The sequence below is a fragment of the Bubalus bubalis genome, chromosome 3 (genome assembly GCF_019923935.1).
Source record: "Bubalus bubalis isolate 160015118507 breed Murrah chromosome 3, NDDB_SH_1, whole genome shotgun sequence".
NCBI lineage: Eukaryota > Metazoa > Chordata > Mammalia > Artiodactyla > Bovidae > Bubalus > Bubalus bubalis.
This window is the reverse complement of record NC_059159.1, coordinates 55,189,262-55,212,915: the sequence shown is the minus strand read 5'-3', so window position 1 is coordinate 55,212,915 and position 23,654 is coordinate 55,189,262. Positions and strand designations below refer to the sequence as shown.

The window sequence follows — 23,654 nt, the reverse complement described above, 5'->3', positions numbered from 1 at the left end:
TTTTGGAGTACAGGAAAATAAAATCTGTCACTGCTTCCATCTTTTCCCCTTCTATTTGCCATGAAGTGATGGGACGAGATGCCATGATCTTAGATTTTTTAATACGGAGTTTTAAGCCTGGTTTTTCACTCTCTTCTTTCACCCTCATTAAGAGGTTCTTTAGTTCCTCTTTACTTTCTGCCATTGGAGTGGTATCATCTGCATGTTTGAGGTTGTTGATATTTCTCCCAGCAATGTTAATTCCAGTTTGTGATTCATTCACCCTGTGTTTTGCGTTATGTACTCTGCATAGAAGTTAAATGAACAGGGTGACAGGATACAGCCTTGTCATACTCCTTTCCTAATCTTGAACAAGTCAGTTGTTCCATGTCCAGTTCTAACTGTTGCTTCTTGACCTGCATACAGATTTCTCAGGAGACGGATAATATGGTCTGGTATTCCCATCTCTCTAAGAATTTTCAACAGTTGGTTGTGATCCCCGTTGTCAAAGGCTTTAGCATAGTCAATGAGGTAGAAGTAGATGTTTTTCTGAAACTCCCTTGCTTTCTCTGTGATCCAGTGAATGTTGGCGGTTGATCTCTGGTTCCTCTGCCTTTTCTAAATCCAACTTGTACATGTGGAAGTTCTTGATTGATGTGCTGCTGAAGCCTAGCTTGAAGGATTTTGAGTAGAACCTTGGTAGCATGTGAAATGAGTGCAGTTGTGCAGTAGTTTGAACATTCTTTGGCATTGCCCTTCTTTGGGATTGGAATGAAAATTGACCTTTTCCAATCTTCTGGCCACTGCTGAGTTTTCCAAATTTGTTGATATATTGCATCATCTTTTAGGATTTCAAATAGCTCAGCTGAAATTCCATCACCTCCACTAGCTTTGTTTGTAGTAATGCTTCCTAAGGCCCACTTGACTTCACACTCCAGGATGTCTGGCTCTAGGTTAGTGACCATACCATCATGGTTGTCTGAGTCATTAAGACCTTTTTTGCATTGTTCTTCTATGTATCCTTGACCTCTCTTCTTAATCTCTTTTGCTTCTGTTAGGTCCTTACTGTTTCTGTCCTTTATTGTGCCCAAACCTTGCACGAAATGTTCCCTTGATATCTCCAGTTTTCTGAAAGAGATCTCCAGTCTTTCCCATTCTGCTGTTTTCCTCTCTTTCTTTGCATTGATTGCCGAGGAAGGCTTTCTTCTCTCTCCTTGCTGCTCTTTGGAACTCTGCATTCAAATGGATGTATCTTTCCTTTTCTCCTTTGCCTTTAGCTTCTCTTCTTTTCTCAGCTATTTGTAAGGCCTCCTCAGACAACCACTTTGCCTTGTTGCATTTCTTCTTCTTGGGGATGGTTTTGATCACTGCCTCCTGTACAATGTTATGAACCTCCATCCATAGTTCTTCAGGCACTCTGTTTACCAGATACAATCCCTTGAATCTATTCATTGCCTTCACTGTATAATCATAATGGATTTGATCGAGATCACACCTGATTGGCCTAGTGGTTTTGCCTGCTTTCTTCAATTTAAGTCTGAATTTTACAATAAGGAGCTCATGATGTGAGCCACAGTCAGCTCCCAGTCTTGTTTTTGCTGACTATATGGAGCTTCTCCATCTTTGGCTGCAAAGAATATAATCAGTCTGATTTAGGTTTTAACCTTTTGGTGATGTCCATGTGTAGAGTTAACTCTCGTGTTGTTAGATAAAAATGTTTGCTGTAACTGGTGTGTTCTCTTGGCTAAACTCTGCTAGCCTTTGCCCTGCTTCATTTTGTACACCAAGGCCAAACTTGCCCATTACTCCAGGTATCTCTTGACTTCCCACTTTTGCATTCCTGTCCCCTAAGATGCAAAGGACATCCTTGTTTGGTGTTAGTTCTGGAAGGTCTTGTAGATCTTCGTAGAACCAGTCAACTTCAGCTTCTTTGGCATCAGTGGTTGGGGCATAGACTTGAATTACCGTGACTTTGAATGGTTTGTCTGGGAAATGAACTGAAGTCATTTTACCTTTTTTGAGATTGCATCTAATTACCCCATTTTGGACTCTTCTGTTGACTGTGAAAGCTGCCCCATTGCTTCTAAGGGATTCTTGCCCACAATCATAGATATAATGGTCTTCTGAATCAAATTCACCCATTCCCATTCATTTTAGTTTACTGATTCCTAAGATGTCCACGTTCACTTTTGGCATCTCCTATTTGACCACTTCTAATTTGCCTTGATTCATGGACCTAACATTCCAGGTTCATATGCAATATTCTTTACAGAATCAGACTTTATTTTCATCAGCAGGCACATCCACAGCTGAGCGTCATTTCCACTTTGGCCCAGTCTCTTCATTCTTTCTGGAACTATTAGTCATTGCTTTCCGCTTTTCCCCGGTAGCATATTGGACACCTTCTGACCTGGCAGGATCATCTTCCAGTGTTATATATTTTTGCCTTTTCATACTATTCATAAGTTTCTCAGCAAGAATGGTTTGCCATTTCCTCCTCCTGTGGGCCACATTTCATCAGAACTCTTCACTGTGAACCACCTGTCTTGGCCCTGCCTGGCATGGCTCATGGCTTCATTGAGTTACACAGGCCCCTTTGCCACAGCACGGCAGTGATCCATGAAGGCATCATCAAAGATTACATACGACAATACCTTTGAACTATTTTGCTTATATTGAAACACCCTCCAGGTAGGAGAAGGTGATGATTAATTATAATATGCCGCCCTCCAGCATGTAGACTCCAGACCAGTTGGACCTGAAGGTTGATGAGGTTGACGCCTTACCTTACCACCAACCCATGAGAAGAGTGTCCATGAGCTGATCACACCCTCTTTGGACAATTTCGGTTAATATAAAACTTGTCACTGTCTTCCCCAAGTTGGGATGCTTGGTTTTGAGGGCATTAGCCTGCTGTGTCCCCCATTACCTGGTGAAGTGATAAAGCTGCCCTGTCCTACTTCACCCACAACTCTGTCTCTGAGATGTGATTCGGCACCGGTGCACAGAGAAGCTGAACTTTCAGCATCCCTGGCTCAGTGGGCCAGCTGTGTCCTGTGTGTAAGGTTGACCCAGCCATCGCCGGGTCATAGATCATTTACAGTGAGTGTGGTCGTTAATGTAATGATGAAGGTTTAACAGACATTTTCTCCGAGTTTATTTTTGCTTCTTTCTTTCTTCCTCAGGGTGGTCCAGGTGGTTCCAGCACTGGCTTTGGAAACTTTGAGGAAATCGGGCCGCTTGATAGGAATCTCCAGCCACGAAAGACCACCTGGGTACAGTGAGGAAGGCCCCGCACTCTCAGTGCCACGTGGCCTCTCGCAGACTGAGCCCCACCTGATCCCATCCCATCCCCAGGTTGAGGGGCTCCACCCTGCCCCCGCCCTCTTCCTCTGTATGCAGGGGGGCCTTGGGTGCTTGTCCACAGGCCTCCTCTCCACCAGCTGCTTCCATTTCTGAAGGCAGCTTGTCCTACACCGGTCACCTTCCCAACTCCGTGACCTTTCTCTCCACTTCCCTGCAGAAACCTCCGTCTGCTCTCGCAGACACCTGGGCCTTGGCATTACCCAGGTGCTAGACCTTGCTACAGTCTCAGACACCAGAGTCCCACCCTCTGGCCACGACCTCCAGTCCTTTCTTTCTTCTCCTCCCCTCCTATCTCAGTGCTTGTCTTCCTCCAGACCTCAGACCCCTTGTCTTCTGCCCTTTGATGCCTCTCTCGTTCTCTGACTCTGCGCTGCTCCTTCATTCTCAGCTTCACCTCCTCACCTAGCCCCTCTCTGACCAGCCCCCACCCCCCCGGCTCCCTTGTTCTTCTCCCTCCAGTCTGGGGTCCGTCCCGCTGTCCCCACGCTCGACCTCTGCCCCCAGGCTGCCCGATGCTAAGGGGCTCGGTGGGTGGGGGTTTTGCTCTGGGCTCGTGGCCACCCTCTGCTCTGTGCCTCTGCCCCTCCCCCATCTACTGATGGACCCTTAGGTTATTTCCACCTTTTGGCTGTGATGAGTAATGCAGGCAACATTAGCGTACAAATACTGGTTGCAGTTTCAGTTTGGGGGGGAATTTCTGGGTCCTTTTGTAGCTCTGTGTTTAATACCCAAGGTTGTTAATATTTTTCATCCACCCCTCTTTCACTGCCTTTCAGGGGTGCTTTCAAAGGTCTCCCCCACTCCCACCCTGTAATCTACATGCCACACAAATGAAACTCTCCAATGCCAGTCCCTCCTTCGTTTACCGTCTTCAGATTCCCAAAAGATCAGATCCAGTTTCCGACACGGAAATTGGCTCCTGCTGCCCCCAGTCACACCTCCCAGCTCCTCTCCAGTGCCCTCTTCCTTCAGGCCTTTGCAAGGGCGATTCCTGGGCCTCGACTTCATTCCTGGGGCCACCCAGTCACACCCAGCTCACCATGTTCACCTGAGACGCACTTCAGGAACACCTCCTCCTGAAGCGCCCCTCAGAGTCCTTTGATTTTCTTGTCTGTCTCCACACTGGTCCTCAAGTGGATTTACTTTTGACTCAGGGTCTTTGCACAGGCTCTTCCCTCAGCCTGAAACATTCTTACACATGCTTCCAGGTGAAATATCACTTCCACTTGCAGTAGCAGAGTGCCCCTCTGGCTTGTCCCCAAGCCTCCCATGACAGAGAGAGTCACGTGACTGGGGCAGAGAGCTGGAACAGGAAGTGAGGAGAAGCTGCCCTTGGTCCTGATGCTGACATTACCTATCCAACTTTGTGACCCTGGACAGGTCCTGGGCCTTTTCTGGGCTTTGATTTCCTAAACAGTAAAGGACATGGCTGGACTGTGTTATTACTAGGGATCCTTCAGGATATAAAATTCTAAACTTTTGTGGGAAAGGTAGTAGAATAAATTCTGTTTTTGTAGTGTTCAGCAAAGCCAGCCAACGTGGAAACTGGATTCATCTTAAAGAAAACACATGTGTGGTCCAGACCTCCTCCTTCTGCTTTGAGCTGTTGCTCAGACTGACACCGCACAGTTGTCCCTGTGCTAGGGCATTACATCCAGGACGTTCATATTGCATCAAAGTGACAGCCTGGATGCCTCAGTCCCCATGCATATGTGACTTTCCCTTCTTGGCTCTCCTTTTCTTTGCTGTGCTAGTCCGTGTCCCTAGTCCAGATTTTTTTAGAACCCATTTTAATAACAGACCATAACCACACTGATATCCTCACATGTGTGGCTTTTGTTGAGCTCACAAAAGATGATCAAAAGATGGTTGGGGACTGGCTGGCTGATTGCAACATCTGACTTTCCTGGGGTGGCGTGTAGCTCCAGTCGGCCAGCCTCCTGTTTGTGGATAACCCCGTGGGCGCCGGATTCAGTTATGTGAACAAGACCAATGCGTACGCCAGAGACCTGGCCACCGTGGTATCAGACATGATATTTTTCCTGAAGAGCTTCTTTGATCTCCACAAAGAATTCGAGGTAAGCGGGGCCTCAGAAACAGCTCAGCGAGGGGCTCGCAGTCATAGCACTGAATCCATCAGGTGCAAACACCCACAAAGAGTTACACGCCCAGCTCATTCCAGAGAAAACTTTTTTGTACCCAGGGATCAGGTTGTGGGTTTCTGTCGTCTCTAAAGATGGTTTTAGCTTGAAAGAATGACCCTGCACCCAGTATTCTCCTGACACATAAAAATCAGATATGGGAGGAAAGATCAACAGAAGCAGATTTGTTTTGCCTGGCCATTACATGCAGTAGAAATTTGAAATGGATTCATGTGAATTAAAAGGCATTCAGGAAAAAAAAAAAAAAAAAGGCATTCAGGATATTTAATTCTTTATAAATTCTTTTTCTTCCTAGAGGATTCCATTCTACATTTTCTCAGAGTCTTATGGAGGAAAGATGGCTGCTGGCATCGCTCTAGAACTTTATAAGGTAACAGGGACGATGACTTTGTTGTTTGGTTCCAGACCGAAACTGATTGTTACTTGTACTCACCTGATAATTAGATATACTTTGAATAAGACCTTGTACATGGAAAGTAAGAGTAAGTCTGTAGAGGGTGAGATGGCTGGATGGCATCACTGACTCGATGGACGTGAGTCTGGGTGAACTCCGGGAGTTGGTGATGGACAGGGAGGCCTGGCGTGCTGCGATTCATGGGGTCGCAAAGAGTCGGACACAACTGAGCGACTGATCTGATCTGAATGACCATAAAAAGTTTCAAAAAGAATGGTGAAGTTGGCACAGTTCCAGTATTAAACAAGCTATTGAGCTGAGAGAAGCAATGTGGTGCTGGTGAAGCAACAAACGCAGATAAATGTAGCAGGTCAAAGAGTCTGGAAGCATATTTTATCTGTACTTGTATATATGTGTGTATATGCATGTGACTGTATGTGTATGATACATATATATCATACTTACATAAGATCATATATAAATGATAGGGTGGTATTTCATATCACTGAGGGAAAGACAGAAGGTTCAGCAAATGGTTTGAAGACAAATGGCTATTACTTTGGAAGTTGGTAAAGTTAGATTCCTGCCTTGCATGAAACATCAGTGTTTTGCTTTGACTGCGCTGGGTCTCTGTGGCCGCACATGGGCTTTCTCTAGTTGCGATGAGCAGACACTGCTGTTCGTTGCGGTGCACAGGCTTCTCATTGTGTTGGCTTCTCCTGTTGTGGAGCACGGGTCGAGGGTGTGTGGGCTTCAGGAGTTGCGGCTCATGAGCTGCAGGGCTCAGGAGTTGTGGTTCGTGGGCTTAGTTGCCCCGAGGCATGCGGAATCTTCCCAGGCCAGGGATGGAACCCATGTCCCCTGCATTGGCAGGGGGAGTCTTAACCACTGGACCACGAGAGAAGTCCAGAACAGCAGTTCTTGATAGATTAAAAATTTTAATGTAAAAATCAGAACTATAAGAGTACTTGAAAATATAGAAGAAAAGATTTATAATCTCGGGTAGGAAAGTTTTCTTTCATAAGATGAAAAGCCAAAAAGAATAATTTTGACATAATTTAGGTCTAGAAATTTAAAACTTCTTAGAGTTCTATAAATAATTTTAAAAGATATATATACAGACTCACAAATATATAATAGAAAAAGTCTTCATGTCAATAAATCCACTTAAAAAAGGATATCATAATATAAATTTGCCAAAAGATATGGGGAAATAATTTATTGAAGAAATGCAAACAGTCTGTGGACATGTGAACGGTGTTCAACTTTTATTAGTAAATCAAAGCTGTGAGATTTGCAAATATTTTAGAAAATTGGTAACCCCCAGTTTTAGTAAGAAGTTTGTTTCTTGGCAGGAAAGCTATGACAAACCTAGACAGTGTTGAAAAGCAGAGACGTTACTCTGCCACCAAAGGTCCGAATAGTCCAGGCGATGGTCTTCCCAGTAGTCATGTGTGGATGTGAGAGCTGGACTGAAAAGAAGGCGGAGGGCCGAAAAACTGATGCTTTCAAACTGTGAGAAAACTCCTGAGAGTCCCTTGGACAGCAAGGAGATCAAAGCAGTCAATCTTAAGGGAAATCAACCCTGAATACTTGTTGGAAGGACTGGTGCTGAAGCTGGAACTCCAGTATCTGATGCAAACAGCTGACTCGGAAAAGTCTGTGATGCTGGGAAAGATTGAGGGCAGAAGGAGAAGGGGATGACAGAGGATGAGATGGTTGGATGGCATCACCAAAACAGTGGATAGGACCTTGGGCAAAGTTCGGAAGATAGCGAAGGACAGGGAGTCCTGTCATGCCTCAGTTCATGGGGTCGCAAAGAGTTGGACGTGACTAGGCGACTGAATAACAGGGAAGTAAGTGCGCTCATTCACCTTTGTTAGGAAGGAAAATTGGTAAATCATTTTTAAAAGGGCAGTTTGGCTATATCTGTCTGCTTATAAAATGTATGTGCCTTTTGAACCAATAATTTCACATCTAAGAGTCTGTCCTGTGGGAATACTTATACATGCATGTGTGTTAGAGGATGTTTAGTTCATCATCGTTTACAAAGTCCATAAAAGGAAAACAAGCTCAGTGACTATCTGTTCAGTTCAGTTCAGTCACTCAGTCCTGTCTGACTCTTTGCGACCCCATGGACTGCAGCATGCCAGGCTTCCCTGTCCATCACCAACTCTCGGACCTTGCTCAAACTCACGTCCATTGAGTTGGTGATGCCATCCAACCATCTCATCCTCTGTCGTCCCCTCCTCCTCCTGCCTTCAATCATTCCCTGCGTCAGGGTCTTTTCAAATGAGTCAGTTCTTCTCATCAGGTGGCCAAAGTATTGAAGTTTCAGCTTCAGCATCAGTCCTTCCAATGAATATTCAGGACTGATTTCCTTTAGGATGGACTGGTTGGATCTCCTTGCTATCCAAGGGACTCTTAAGAGTCTTCTCCAACACCACAGTTCAAAAGCATCAATTCTTCAGCACTCAGCTTTTTTTATAGTCCAACTCTCACATCCATACATGACCACTGGAAAAACCAAAACTTTGACTAGGTGGACCTTTGACAGCAAAATAATGTCTCTGCTTTTTAATATGCTGTCTAGGTTGGTCATAACTTTTCTTCTAAGGAGCAAGCGTCTTTTAATTTCATGGCTGCAGTCACCATCCGCAGTGATTTTGGAGGCCAAAAAAATAAAGTCTCTCACTGTTTCCATTGTTTCCCTATCTATTTGTCATGAAGTGATGAGACCAGATGCCATGATCTTAGTTTTCTGAATATTGAGTTTTAAGCCAGCTTTTTCACTCTCCTCTTTCACCTTCAAGAGGCTCTTTACTTGTTCTTCCCTTTCTGCCATAAGGGTGGTGTAATATCTGAGATTATTGATAAGCTTGGGCTTCCTCCAGTCCTGCATTTCTCATGATGTACTCTGCATATAAGTTAAATAAGCAGGGTGACAATATACAGCCTTGACATACTCCTTTCCCAATTTGGAACCAGTCTGTTGTTCCATATGCAGTTCTAACTGTTGCTTCTTGGCCTGCATATGGATTTCTCAGGAGGCAGGTAAAGTGGTCTGGTATTCCCATCTCTTTCAGAATTTTCCACAGTTTATTGTGATCCACACAGTCAAAGGCTTTGGCATAGTCAATAAAACAGAAGTAGATATTTTTCTGCAACTCTCTTGCTTTTTCAATGATCCAATGGATGTTGGCAGTTTGATCTCTGGTTCCTCTGCCTTTTCTAAATCCAGCTTGAACATCTGGAAGTTCATGGTTCACCTACTGTTGAAGCCTGGGTTGGAGAATTTTGAGCATTATTATCTATAGAGGATTACTTAAGTGAAATACGTGGATCTTTCCATGATGGACAGTTTGCAGCCATCGGAAAGAATGGGTAGATCTGTGTATATATACACATACAAATATATATATGTTTATGAAACCAAAGGAAGAAGTTAGAATAATATATACCATGTTAACTGTGGTTAACTCATGGTGGGGCAGAGGTAAAGTTTTTTTCACATTTTTCTCCTGTCTCCTTCTGTGAGTAAATATTTTACAGTGAACTTGTATGACCTTTTTTTTTCATTGAAGTATAATTGATGTTCAATATTATATGCTCCCTACGTACAGTATAGTAGAGGCAGTGTTAGTCGCTCAGTCGTGTCCGACTCTTTGTGATCCCACAGACTGCAGCCCCCCAGGCTCCTCTGTCCATGGGATTCTCCAGGCAGGAATACTTAAGTGGATTGCCATTCCATTCTCCAGAGGATCTTCCCAACCCAGGGATCGAAGCCAGGTCTCCCGCATTGCAGGCAGATTCTTTACCATTTGAGCCATAGGGAAGACTCTCATGTACAATATAATGATTTACAATTTGTAAAGATTATACTCTGTATATTCCATGTGTCCCTTCTAAAGAAGACAGGGGCTACACCAGAGCCCACACAAATCCTGCCAACACCCTTGGGAGAACTTCACAGTTCCTATTCATTTTGCAGATGGTGGGCGGCAGGACAGTTACCCTTGTCCTCTAGTGGATGTCTGAGGTCTTTGGGTCCCCAGAGCATCCCGGGTGGGCAGAAGCGTTCTGTGCTCAGGAAAGGCCGTGTGTTAAGGCCTGACTCCCTCCTGTTGAGGAAGGGAGGGAGGCCCCTAGGTCTTCTTGACAAGGATGTTTCTTGGCTTCTCTTTCAGGCTATTCAGCAAAAGACCATCCAGTGCAACTTTGCCGGGGTTGCTCTGGGTGACGCTTGGATCTCTCCCATCGGTAAGTAGGACATTTTCGGATTTCTTTTTTGGCAGGGGGCAGGGGTGGGGGTTGGGGAAAGGTGTGTTGGCGGGGCTGAGCTGCACGATGTGCAGGGTCTTAGTTCCCTGACCAGGCATCAAACCTGGGCCTCCTGCACTGGGAGCGACTGGGCTGGCAGGGACATCCTCAGTCCCCAATGTGAAAAGCACTGCCCTTTGTGTGTCCTTTCTGGATGAACGTCCTAGGACACTGTGACGTTGCAGAAGCCTTGACCCGAGACCTAAGGGGTCAGCGGGCATCCTGCCAGCTGTCTCGCTCAGAGTGACAGAACTGGCCTTCCGCGTCCTTTGAGGGTCTCATCACAGCTGCGTTAACAATACTAAACACTTTATATGTGTTAACTTTGCTGAAGCTTAACAACATCTCCATGGGATGGTTGGTGTTATGATCCCAGGTTTGGAGGTGATGAAACTGAGACTCAGGTTAAGCAATTTTCCTGAAGTCACACAGCTAAACCCAGGACGCACATGAAGGCAGCAAGCACTTAGCCGTCGCCGTGCGTCCCTCCTTGGGACCAGTAGGTCAGCCTCCTCCTTTGCATGTGCTCTTTGGTCCCAAACCTCCCGAATTCAGCTCGCATGACCCACCTGCCCTTATGAGTCTGTCTGCCCAGCCCTGAATCCCTTTGTCTAGGTGCACCTTACGTATCGCTCTTCCACCCCAGAAGTACTCCCTTTTTGGAGGAGGATTACTGTTCACTTCCATGTGCAATTATTAATTGCTTGCTAGGGAGCACCTGTTGTGCTCAGTGCTAGGAAAGATACACAGACCTGCTTCATGCCTTCAAGAAGATCTGCACAGTTCAATGTGGTAACCATAGCCACAGTACCGAAATCAGATTGATTATGTTCTTTGCAGCCAAAGATGGTGAAGCTCTATACAGTCAGCAAAAACAAGACCAGGAGTTGACTGGGGCTCAGATCATGAACTCCTTATTGCAAAATTCAGACTTAAAGTGAAGAAAATAGGCAAAACCACTAGACCATTCAGGTATGACCTAAATCAAATCCCTTATGATGATACAGTAGAAGTGACAAATAGATTCAAGGGATTAGATCTGATGGACAGAGTGCCTAAAGAACTATGAACAGAGGTTTGTGACATCATACAGGCGACAGGGATCAAGACCATCTCCAAGAAAAAGAAATGCGAAAAGTCAAAATGGTTGTCCAAGGAGGCCTTACAAATAGCTGAGAAAATAAGAGAAGCGAAGGGCAAGGGAGAAAAGGAAAGATATACCCATCTGAATGTAGAGTTCCAAAGAAAGCAAGGAGAGATAAGAAAGCCTTCCTCAGTGATCAGTGCAAAGAAATAGAGGAAAACAATAGAATGGGAAATACTAGAGATACCAAGAGAACTTTTCATGCAAAGATGGGCACAATAAAGGACAGAAACAGTATGGACCTAACAGAACCAGAAGATATTAAGAAGAGGTGGCAAGAATACACAGAACTATACAAAAAAGATCTTCATGTCTCAGATAATGATGATGGTGTGATTACTCACCTAGAGCCAGACATCCTGGAATGCGAAGTCAAATGGGCCTTAGGAAGCATCACTACAAACAAAGTTAGTGGAGGGAATGGAATTCCAGTTGAAATATTTCAAATCCTAAAAGATGATGCTGTTAAAGTGCCGCACTCAATATGCCAACATATTTGGAAAACTCAGCAGTGGCCACAGGACTGGAAAAGGTCTGTTTTCATTCCAATCCCAAAGAAATGCAATGCCAAAGAATGTTCAAGCTAGTGCACAATTGCACTTATCTCACACACTAGCAAAGTAATGCTCAAATTCTCCAACCTAGGCTTCAACAGTACATGAACCATAAAATTCCAGATCTTCAGGCTGGATTTAGAAAGGGCAGAGGAACCAGAGATCAAATTGCCAGCATCTGTTGGATCATCAAAAAAGCAAGAGAATTCCAGAATAACATCTACTTCTGCTTTATTGACTATACCAAAGCCTTTGACTGTGTGGATCACAGCAAACTGTGGAAAATTCTTCAAGAGATGGGAATACCAGACCACTTTACCTGCCTCCTGAGAAATCCGTATGCAGGTCAAGAAGCAACAGTTAGAACTGGACATGGAACAACAGACTGGTTCCAAATTGGGAAAGGAGTATGTCAAGGCTGTATATTGTCACCCTGCTTATTATTTAACTTACATGCAGAGTACATCATGCAAAATGCCAGGCTGGATGAAGCACAAGCTGGAATCAAAATTGCCGGGAGAAATATCAGTAACCTCAGATATGCAGATGACACCACCCTTATGGCAGAAACTGAAGAAGAACCAAAGAGCCTCTTGATGAAAGTGAAAGAGGAAAGTGAAAAAGTTGGCTTAAAACTCAACATTCAGAAAATTAAGATCATGGCATCTGGTCCCATCACTTTATGGCAAATAGATAGGGAAACAATGGAAACTGAGAGACTATTTTTTTGGCCTCCAAAATGACTGCAGATGGTGACTGCAACCATGAAATTAAAAGATGCTTGCTCTTTGGAAGAAAAGCTATGACCAACCTAGACAGCATATTAAAAAGCAGAGACATTACTTTGCCATCAAAGGTCCATCTAGTCAAAGCTGTGGTTTATCCAGTAGTCATGTATGGTTGTGAGAGTTGGACTATAAAGAAAGCTGAGCACTGAAAAATTGATGTTTTGAACTGTGGTGTTGGAGAAGACTCTTGAGAGTCCCTTGGACTGCAAGGAGATCCAACCAGTCCATCCTAAAGGAAATCAGTCCTGAATATTCATTGGAAGGACTGATGCTGAAGCTGAAACTTCAATACTTTGGCCACCTGATGAGAAGAACTGACTCATTTGAAAAGACCCTGATGCAGGGAATGATTCAAGGCAGGAGGAGAACAGGACAACCGAGGATGAGATGGTTGGATGACATCATTGACTCGATGAACATGAGTTTGAGCAAGCTCTGGGAGTTGGTGATGGACAGGGAGGCCTGGCGTGCTGCAGTCCATGGGATTGCAGAGTCAGACATGACTGAGCGACTACACTGAACTGAGCCACATATGACTATTTATATTATAAAATACAATAAAAATCAAATCTTTTGTCTGCACTACTATCATTTCAAAGTATCCAGTAGCCACAGGTAGCTGTGGACTTGTTGTGGACCACACAGATACAGAACGTTTCCGTCACTGAAGAAAGTTCTGTTGGACATCAGAGGTACACATCCAGGATCAAACTACGGCTTCTAAGTCAAGTCTGTCCCGCCACCCTGCTTTAGTAAATAAGCTTTTTGCTGGGACACTAGCGTGCCCATTCATTTGTAGAATACAGGCCATCTGTTTGGAGCCTGCAATAACAGAGTTGAGTAGTTGCAGCAGAGACCAGCTGACCTGCAAAGCCAAACACATTTACTGTTTGTCCCATTACAGAAAAGGTTTGCCAATCCCTGGACTAGATAAAGCAGGAAATGGGATGCCTTGGAGGACTGCAGTTGATTCTTTATAAGAAACCGAGGCCCAGGCTTGATGGTTTAGCTGGAGAGGAGAATGACAGCTAGTTTCTGAAGAACCTGGTGTGTCTGCATTTCTCAGGGTGTGTCCTGAAGAATACCAGCCCAATTAAGTGCTATGCAAAGGGCTCCATGGCCAAATAAGTTTTGCAAGTGCCAAATACTGGCCCCACCTCCTCAAGGTTCACAGGCATATTAAAGGCTCTGATAAGTCCTGCAGTTTAAAAAAAAAACACGTTGTCTTTTGCATAACCCCAAAGGTATTTAGCCAACAAATCATATTTCTGTATTAATACCTAGGGTAACATCCTGCAGAAGTGAGGTTATTTGAAACAGACTTTGAGATGCTTGGGCTTTGGGGGAACTGTTGAAGGCTTTGTAGCAAAGGAGTGGTGTATTAGCCATTGTGTCATCTTAATGCCCTCTTGTAAGTTAAAAATGTTCCTGTTGCTCGACATCTCCAGTATGATGGCTATCAGGGATATAAAAGAGAGACATTGAATATATAAGGGCTGTGTTTTCATTTACTCTTTTCTCCTTTTGGAGAAGCTATTTTGTTACCCTACCCTAATGATTGGAGTAGGAAGTGACAGCCTGCTCCAGTATTCTTGCCTGGAAAATCCCATGTACAAAGGAGCCTGGTGGGCTGCAGTCCATGGGGTCACAAAGAGTCAGACATGACTGAGTTACTGAGCATGAGTGCCATGTATTCAAATGTGCTCTATAAGTTACGGTCCTTGATAGAAGTCAAAGTGTGTGTGAGTCACTCAGTCGTGTCCAGCTCTTTGTGACCCCATGGACTGTAGACCACCAGGCTCCTCTGTCCATGGAATTCTCCAGGCAAGAATACTGGAGTGGGTTGCCATTTCCTTCTCCATTGATATAAGTCAACTATACTTCAATTTAAGAAAAATTACAGAAAACAAAAGAAAACCACATAAGAAAAAAAAAAGTTGTGCTTGCTACCTTCTTAGCACTTCTATCAATGGACTAGCCTTAGTTACGGTAACTGTGAACTTGTCCAAACCAAGCCCAACTGTTCTCTGTGAAGTTGGGTGTTGTCTTACTCATATTTGTCTCATAAAACTCATTGGCTTTACTCCAGTTCTCACGCCTTTAAATTCTCAGTGTACTTTTGGAATTGAAATGAATTGATTGGCAGTATAGCCCCAGATACTTGATGCAATCAGTATTCGTCCTTAATTAGCTCCTTGGTGGAAACTTGTGTCCTCAAATTGGAGGAGCGGGCAGGGTGCAGAGCAGAGCGGAGCAGAGGGCAGGGAAACACCTTGTACCCTCACAGTCTAGAAGCGTGCAGATAAGCGCTGCTGCTGCACACGCACGGCCTGTCCGTGGAGCCGTCCCTGGCGCTGACTCACTGGCTGGGCCGGTATCAGGCCAGATTAATGTGGCCCTTTAGCCCTGACTCAACAGAAAGGTTCCACACCCTCACCCCACCTCCCAGCCACCAAGACATGAGCCCTGGTGGGTTAAGGAGCCTTCAGACCCAAAGCCACTGTGTTTCTTGCTTCTGTCTCTCTCTGCTTTGGGAGGAAAGCTGGTTAGGTATTTTGAGGGGAGGACAATCACAGAAAACTCACTCTGTCCCTACGTGGTGTCCTTTAGATTCGGTGCTCTCCTGGGGACCTTACCTGTACAGTGTGGTAAGTAGACGAGTCCAAACTCTCACCCTGATAGCCCAGCTGACTTCCTCTGGCTCTGTCTGCAGGAGGGACCAAACTAGTTGGGTTTGTCTGTGCGGTTGACACTGCCCCTTCGGGACCTATTTAATAATCCGTATCAAGTTGAAAACCCTAAGCAACAGCCAGCCTTGGGGACAAATTTAAAGAAACATCAACACAGTTATCCCATTGCTCCAGGTACTAGACATGCACATTTTAAAATCTCCCCAGATTTTTATTATAGACATTTCCAGATACGCAGAAAGGTTGATCGATCATGGTGAACACCCATATAGCCATCACCTAGTCTTGGTTGCTATTTTCTGGCATTTCCCTCATCAGTAAACACAGCGCTTGTTATGCTGTGCTTTTCTATGAACGTCCCCCTTGCTCCTGCCGCCCACTTTTTCTGTTACCCATCCCTACCCTGAGTGATGCCAGAGTTCTGTCTCTTGCCAAGTAGGAGTGTTCTTGTTTGCATTCCAGTCTCTTCTAGATGACCAGGGTTTGGCAGAGGTGTCTAATGTTGCAGAGGAAGTCCTGGATGCCCTGAGCAAGGAACTCTACCAAGAGGCCACCAGGCTCTGGGAGAAAGCAGAAATGGTCATTGAACAGGTAAGAGGGGACGCGTTTGGGCCAACCTACTTGGCTTTTCCCTGGGGGTGAAGGGACCTTGGTTGGTATTGTCAGGGCTGGGGTCTATCCGGAGACTGCCCACAAGTCTGGAAATGATGTCAAGCTAAACAATATATCTGACCAGTCTGAGCAGTGACAAGGTCAGAAAGCCACCCAGCCTGCAAGACTTGCCTGTCCCTCAGCTGAAAGTATGGATTCTATAAGAAAGAATATGACCCGCCAAGGTGAGTGTTTGGGTCCTTGCCAGCCAGCATTCTGGCCGCACTGAGCCAGGAGGAAGTATCCACAGGTTGAGGACTTGAGTGTGTAGGACCCTCTGCAGATTCTTCCTGGAAATTAACACACAGGCTCTTGGTTTTCTCCTGTGGCTTTGGAGCCATCCTTGGATGAGCTACCCCCAGGAGACCGGGTTGGCACTGCTGATCTCGGGGCCTCCAGAGCTTATTTCTTTCTGGTCTGAGCAAATGTACAAAATTAAAGCTGTCCTTAGACAATATGGAGAAGGCAATGGCACCCCACTCCACTACTCTTGCCTGGAAAATCCCATGGACGGAGGAGCCTGGTAGGCTGCAGACCATGGGGTCACGAAGAGTCAGACACGACTGAGCGACTTCACTTTCACTTTTCCCTTTCATGCATTGGAGAAGGAAATGGCAACCCACTCCAGTGTTCTTGCCTGGAGAATCCCAGGGACGGGGGAGCCTGGTGGGCCGCCGTCTATGGGGTCGCACAGAGTCGGACACGACTGAAGCGACTTAGCAGCAGCAGCAGTAGACAATATGGGGAGCCAGGTACCTTACTGTTTTGCAGCTCTGGGAATGGATAAACAAAGAAAAGAAATAACACAATTCATTTCTTGTGTATTTCAGAACACAGATGGGGTGAACTTTTATAACATCTTAACTAAGAACTCTTCTGCGTCCAGAGTGGTGTCGAGTCTAGAATTCACCCAGAAACACCTTGGTGAGTGGACCTTGACGTTGTGAGACCATGTCTCAGCTTCCCTGCGTCTACCAATTTTTTGAAAAGTTTTATTGACATATAAAGTTTTATTGACATAAAAACGTTTTATTGACATAACATTCACCCATGTTGTATAATTCAGTGGGTTTTAGTGCATTTAGAACATTTCATCACCACAATCCTGTTTTAGAACATTTGCATCACCCCAGACAGATCCCACATGTCTGTCTGCAGTCAGTTTCTTTGCCCACTTCCAGCCTCAGGCAACCACTAACCTGCTTTCTGTTTCTCTAGATTTGCCTTTTCAGGACATTTCACATAGATGGGATCATGCATGAGGTAGTCTTGCACTTAATACGGTGTTTTTGAAATTTGGAAACCAGCTTCTACACGTTGAATTACAATGTTAAGCCTCCTAAAGGCTGGATTGAGTTGTCTTCACTGCGGGTGCTGAATGCCTGATAGCCTCCCTCTATATAGAAGCTGCCAGGTTCCACTCAGGTGGATGATTTCCTTAGACTCATGGTCCATGATTTCCATGGACTCAGGTCCATGATTTCCTTAGGCCGTGCTGGAAAACCTTATTGGCCCCAAAGGACATAAAATGCACCAGTCAAAGTCAATAAAGCCTCTCCACTTGGAACACGTTCCTGACTTTCTCCCCATCTGGGGGGAATCAGGGGACCACTTTTCATCTTCCAGGTGCAAGCCTCCCTCTCACAGCATCCCTGGCAGCTTAGAAAAGAGGGAGGGCCTCTTGGTCTTGTTTCCAGTCCTTTGACTCACCGTGTACCAGTTTGTTTTAGTTCATCTTTTCCAACGCCACGTGAGACAGCTCCAGCAGGATCCCTTAAGTCAGCTCATGAATGGTCCCATCAGGAAGAAGCTCAGAATTATTCCTGAAGACTGCATCTGGGGAGGTAACTTGTGTGACTTCATGAAGTGTTGTTTGTAGAGCCGGGGGTGAAAGAGGTGACAATTCAAAGCCTCAGTTTGTAGAATGGGTGTTAGTGGTGGTGATAAGTGTGTTTAGTTGCAGGTAGAACATTATTACCATTCACATTTGATAGATGGGCAGACATACAGAGACAGTGAACGGCATGCCAAAACTGGCTCAGAATAAAGGATTGGTGAGGGAAGTGGGTGGGGAAAGAAATGAAGCGGTTGGTTGTAAGTTGATCACTGTTGAAGCCAGGAGTGGGTCCATGAGAATCATCATCACCCTCTCCTCGTTACTTTTATGTCAATGTGAACTTTTCCGTCATAAAAACTTGAGAGTTTAAAAAGCCGTGCCCAAGGCCACGGTTGGTTGTGAGTGTATTGGAAAAAAAAAATCATTTTTCGACAGGGTTTGAGCAGGTCGGCCTCTGCAGGCATCCTGATGTGGATGATGAGGTCTGGCATCTGTTGCCTTCTGGTCTGAAGGTCATAGGGGGAAATATGGGGGTCCTCAGGGACCAGGATGAGGGAGAAATAATCTAGCAAAAGTTCCTGCTCAATCTTACGGGGAAGCCATGAGCAAGCGGGACTCCCATGCTCCTGGAGGGGGAACCCGCCAAGCTGAGGAGGGTTTTGTTCATGTCCAAGCGCCCCCAAAGCTATGCTCCGTGGGGTGGAACCTTGACAGCTGCAGAGAGACTGGGACTGGGCCAGCCTCCCAACCCTCAGAGAGGTCAGCAGAGTACTCGTCCTAGACCTGGTGTCTTCAAGTCCCCGTCACCCCCTGGAGTTCTTTAGAAATGAAGGGAAGGTTCGCTCAAATAAAAGAATGCAGTTTCAGAGCCGTGAGGGGTGCAGACAGCCGTGGGGGGCTGTGGCGCTGAGGAAGAGCAGATGTGAGCATCCCCGGGAGGCCAGGTGCAGGCCAGGCTCACGAGAACACACCTTGTCAGCTCAGCCCCCTCCTCTTACCCTCATGGCTGTGTCATCTGGCCCCAGCTTCTCTTGTTACAGGGACTTTTGCAGATGAAAACTGCTAAGGACAAACTCCCTCTGGCTCTGGGTGTGCCCGTGTAGGGTCTGGAAAGGAGACTCTCCTTTCTGGGCACCCTCGGTGTCCTGAGCCCAGTCTGTAGTCTGCCAGCTGTGTGTTCCTATCCCAGCTCACCACGCGCTGTGTTGCCCAGGGCGTGTTTCTCAGCCTCTCTGAGCTTCATTTCCTTGCACAGAGTTGATGAAAGAAGGAGGCCATGGGATGTTGCTGACACAGGATGTACTTAGCACAGTGACTGGCAGATAAAATTCAGTGGTGGCTGTTGCCCTTGTTTTTCATCGTGGTCAGGGATCCAACAAGAATGCTGTGCAAACTGCCTCCCCTGTTGCCCGGGGCTGGTCATCCATGTGGCTATACCAGGGACAAGCTCCAGCTATGTTCAGGGCCGGTTTGTTGATGATTTCAGTTAGCCCTACTTGTTGAGAACTTAACACCTGGCCCTGGGGGAAAGCAAACATCAGAAACCTTAGCCTTGGTGTTACTCAGTAAAGGAGGAAAACTCAGCTAACCCCAAAGCCGTGGTGTTGGAGAAGACTCTTGAGAGTCCCTTAGACTGTAAGGAGATCCAACCAGTCCATGCTAAAGGAGATCAGTCCTGTTTCCTTGGGCATTGGCCTTCTCTCGGTTTCCAACCCTCATGACAAACAGCATCTGCTCTTGTCACAAGCACCTGAGTGAATAGAGTGTGTGTGCTGTTAGTACTTGCCTTCTGCACAGCCAGCCTGGGGCACGGATTTCTGGGCCAGCGGGTTCTGGGCCAGCGGGTTCTGTTGGGGAAGCAGCTGTGTGTTCAGTCTTCCTCACATGGTGCGTGGCGGTCACTCTTGAGGTCCTGGAGGCTCTGGACTGAAGAGTGCCTCTTGTTCAGGCAGGTTCCAAGCTGCTCTCTCTTTTTCCTTCCCCTTGTGCAGGCCAGGCCCCCATCGTCTTCCTGAACATGGAGGGGGACTTCATGAAGCCGGTCATCAGCATTGTGGACGAGCTGCTGGAAGCCGGGGTCAATGTGACCGTGTATAATGGACAGCTCGACCTCATCGTGGACACCATGGGTAGGAACCAGTCTGAGGGGAGCAAGGAGGCGGTGTCGTGGATGGAGCTGGCCCCTTGCTGGGGGAGGGAAGTGACATTGATGTGGCAGGAGGAGGGCCATTTTCCGTTACCTGCATCCACCTCTGACCTTGGCTCTTTGAAGAGGGCAGGGCTGCCCGAGGTGGTGACCCCCTCAGAGAAGTCCAGCCTGTCCTTCTTTTGAGGTCTTCAGTCAGTCAGTTCAGTTGCTCAGTCGTATCTGACTCTTCGTGACCCCATGAACTGCAGCACGCCAGGCCTCCTTGTCCATCACCAACTCCCAGAGCTTGCTCAAACTCATATCTATTGAGTCGGTGATGCCATCCAACCATCTCATCCTCTGTCGTCCCCTTCTCCCGCCTTCAATCTTTCCCAGCATCAGAGTCTTTTCCAATGAGTCGGTTTTTCTCATCGGGTGACCAAAGTATAGGAGTTTCAGCTTTAGCATCAGTCCTTCCAATGAATATTCAGGACTGATTTCCTTTAGGATGGACTGGTTGGATCTCCTTGCAGTCCAAGGGACTCTCAAGAGTCTTCAACAACACCACAGTTCAAAAGTGTCAATTCTTTGGCGCTCAGCTTTCTTTATCGTCCAGCTCTCACATCCATACATGACTACTGGAAAAACCATAACTTCAACCAGACGGACCTTTGACGGCAAAGTAATGTCTCTGCTTTTTAATATGCTGTCTAGGTTAGTCATAGCTTTTCTTCCAAAGAGCAAGCGTCTTTTAATTTCATGGCTGCAGTCACCATCTGCAGTGATTTTGGAGCCCAAGAAAATAAAGTCTGTCACTGTTTCCGTTGTTTCCCCATTTATTTGCTATGAAGCAATGGGACCAGATGCCATCCATGATCTTAGTTTTCTGAATGTTGAGTTTTTCTGAATGTTGACCTTTAGAGGTATGATTAAAGAAAAGGTTAATTCCCACCCCCACCTCAGAATTTAGAAAGATGTTTCCTTGACCATTGGACAAAGATACCAGTTAGCTAAGGGAAAACCTCTCTTTTTGTGTCAAGGAGAAGGTAACACTGCAAGGGGAAGGCTGCTGACCCTATACAGCTGAGGACCCAGGGGACGTGGTCTTTGTGGGGTCACTGCCATGCTGCCTGCCACCCTGTTCCCACCTCCTGGTTTCAGGAGGGCCAGGGAGAGGCTCAGATTGAGACATGTGATCTGGCGAGCGTGAGCAGCACTGAATATTTCTGCGACTTGTGAGCCAAGATCACTGAGGACATTTTGAAACGGTTCTGCATTTCTTCCATGTACTCCCCACGTGGTCCACCGTCTGCCTACCTGGGGCTTCTCTGTCCTCCTGGCAGCCCTGTCTGCCCCCAGAGGTCCCAGGCTCCTTCCTTCAGAGCAGGGAAGCCATGGGAGGGTCATGGGCAAAAAGCACAGCTGTTAGGTTTGTCCTGGGCAGCCTGGCTGTGGCTGGGGCACCTAGTGCTACAAATGCAGAGTCTCAGGTCCCACCCGATGTACTACATTGGAATTTGCATTTTAGAAGGATCCCAAGTGCATTTTGTGTGCCTCCCCACTTTCAAATTCTGTGCCAAGTTATAGGACCCAGATTTCGGTTTCTGCTCTCCTCAGCTCTTCATGCTCAGCCATGCTTTGTCCCTCTTGCCAGGGCAGGAGAACTGGATGCGAAAACTGAAATGGAAAGAATTGCCCAAATTCAGGCAGCTGAAGTGGAAGCCCCTGCACAGTGACCCCACATCTTCAGAAACATCTGCCTTTGTCAAGTCCTACAAGAACCTGGCTTTCTACTGGATTCTCAGAGCTGGACACATGGTGAGAGTCAGCGTCTGTCCCAGATTCACGGCTCTGGGGGTGGAGGGAGCCACATGCGCTGGTCTCATAGGTGCCTGGGGCTTGGTGTGTTTGCTTCACTGAAGTAGTCAATCTGCTGAGAGATTTAACGCTGGGATCTCTACCCTCTGCTCTTCAGGTTAAATGAGTTGAATGTTGCTTTCCTCTGGACAGTTTGTCCTGAATAGGAGAGAGGGAGGAATTGTCTTTCCCTAGTGTTTTTTGCTTTTTTTTTTAATTTTTATTTTAACGGCTGTACTGTTTTGTTTTATTTATTTATCTGATTTTTTGACTGCGCTAGGTTTTTCTCTAGTTGCGGTTCACAAGAGAAAAACGGTGGATTCTCTCATGGCAGAGCAGGGGCTCTAGGCACACAGGCTTCAGTCCTTGCAGGTCATGGGCTCCAGAGCACTAGCTCAGTAGCCTGGGCTACAAGGGCTGAGTTGCCCTGCGGCATGTGGCATCTTCCCAGACCAGGAATCGAAGCCATGTCCCCTGCTTTGGCAGGAGGATTTTTAACCACTGGACTACCAGGCAAGTCCTCCCTGATGTTTTGAGGGAGTGATATTCGAGCTCAGTCATCTGTAAGGCTGAGCGCAGTGCAGGGTGCAAGGCAGGGAGTGCATGTTAGCAGCAGTGGTCCTGGAAATTACGGAAAAGGAGGCACGTTTCCGTCCTGAATGTTGACTCCTCTGGACCCCTGCAGCCCAGCATCATGGGAGCTTGGAAAAGTGTGTGTCCAGCACAGGGGTCATTTCACAGAAGGGGTGCTCTCTTGGGTGCTTTCTTGAGGATGGCACCCAGGCACGGCTGTCCTCCCAGGGTGTTATCACAAAGCTGGTCCCCTTCCCGGGAGCAGGGTCTCGGAGCCAGCCCTGACCCCAGCCCCAGGCAGAGAGCCGGGAGCACTAACGCGGATCCTCCTTGCTTCCAGGTTCCTTCAGACCAACCAGACATGGCCCTGAAAATGATGAGGCTGGTGACTCAGCAAGAATAGGCTGGCCTGGGCTGGCTGCAGGTGAACTGCTTGGCCTCAGGGCACGGGAGCCGCTGTGAGCAGTCTGCTGCTGTAGGAACCACCCTTCTCCCCTCGAGTCTGACTCCAGGGAGAAGCTGACTTGGGCTGATTGTGAAAGTTTCCGTCAGCTTTGGCAGAGAACAGAATCATTGCCTCTGTAGCAACTTGCAAATCATTTCTGCTTGTGAAGACTTTTTTTTTTTAATGGATTTGTTTTAATCAAAATGAAGAATTGAAATAGCTTAATATTTTCTTATTATAAAAGCACATTGTGTGACTTACAGAGAAAACCGGAGATGCAAACAAAGAACCAAATAAATATCTATATGCTCCTTTCCCAGGGAAAAGCACTGTTACCAGTTAAGTGTTCTTCCTACAACCCTTTTTTTGCTATATATACATACATTTTTTTTTTACAAAAACACAATCATTGCTGTGTTATGTCATGGTTCACTTTGTTCACACATCAGTATGTCCTAAACACCTTTTCGTGTCAATAAATTGTTCTCCTATAACATTTTAATGTGTGCTGAGATTCAATTTTATAGCTGTACCATAATTTACCTACTAAATACTCAGTTGTTTCCCATAAGCAGTTTCTAGTTTGTTGCTTTTATAAATGGTGCTCTGGTGATTTATCCTGATAGTTACATTTTTATACACATTCTTATCATTTTATTACAAAAATTCCCCAAAAGTATACTGGTCAGGTCAAAGAATTGTAACATTTTTTAACTGCTGAGTTCGGGACTTTTAAGTGTAATTCATGGCTTATGATCTACAAAGG

The 23,654-nt window shown here is 46.2% G+C and overlaps 1 protein-coding gene across 1 annotated transcript in view; it reads left to right on the top strand.

Moving 5' to 3' along the window:
- The window catches only part of SCPEP1 (serine carboxypeptidase 1), a 33,015-nt gene extending 9,631 nt beyond the window's left edge, over window positions 1–23,384 (top strand). Inside the window, exons 3-13 of the mRNA XM_006076225.3 lie at window positions 3,165–3,254; window positions 5,268–5,423; window positions 5,803–5,877; window positions 10,089–10,161; window positions 15,318–15,355; window positions 15,860–15,988; window positions 16,879–16,972; window positions 17,779–17,892; window positions 19,877–20,014; window positions 21,668–21,831; window positions 22,784–23,384. Of these exons, the coding sequence (XP_006076287.2) occupies window positions 3,165–3,254; window positions 5,268–5,423; window positions 5,803–5,877; window positions 10,089–10,161; window positions 15,318–15,355; window positions 15,860–15,988; window positions 16,879–16,972; window positions 17,779–17,892; window positions 19,877–20,014; window positions 21,668–21,831; window positions 22,784–22,846 (1,134 nt within the window). The 3' untranslated portion in view covers window positions 22,847–23,384. The remainder of the gene's footprint in view (window positions 1–3,164; window positions 3,255–5,267; window positions 5,424–5,802; window positions 5,878–10,088; window positions 10,162–15,317; window positions 15,356–15,859; window positions 15,989–16,878; window positions 16,973–17,778; window positions 17,893–19,876; window positions 20,015–21,667; window positions 21,832–22,783) is intronic.
- Window positions 23,385–23,654: the final 270 nt, after the last annotated feature.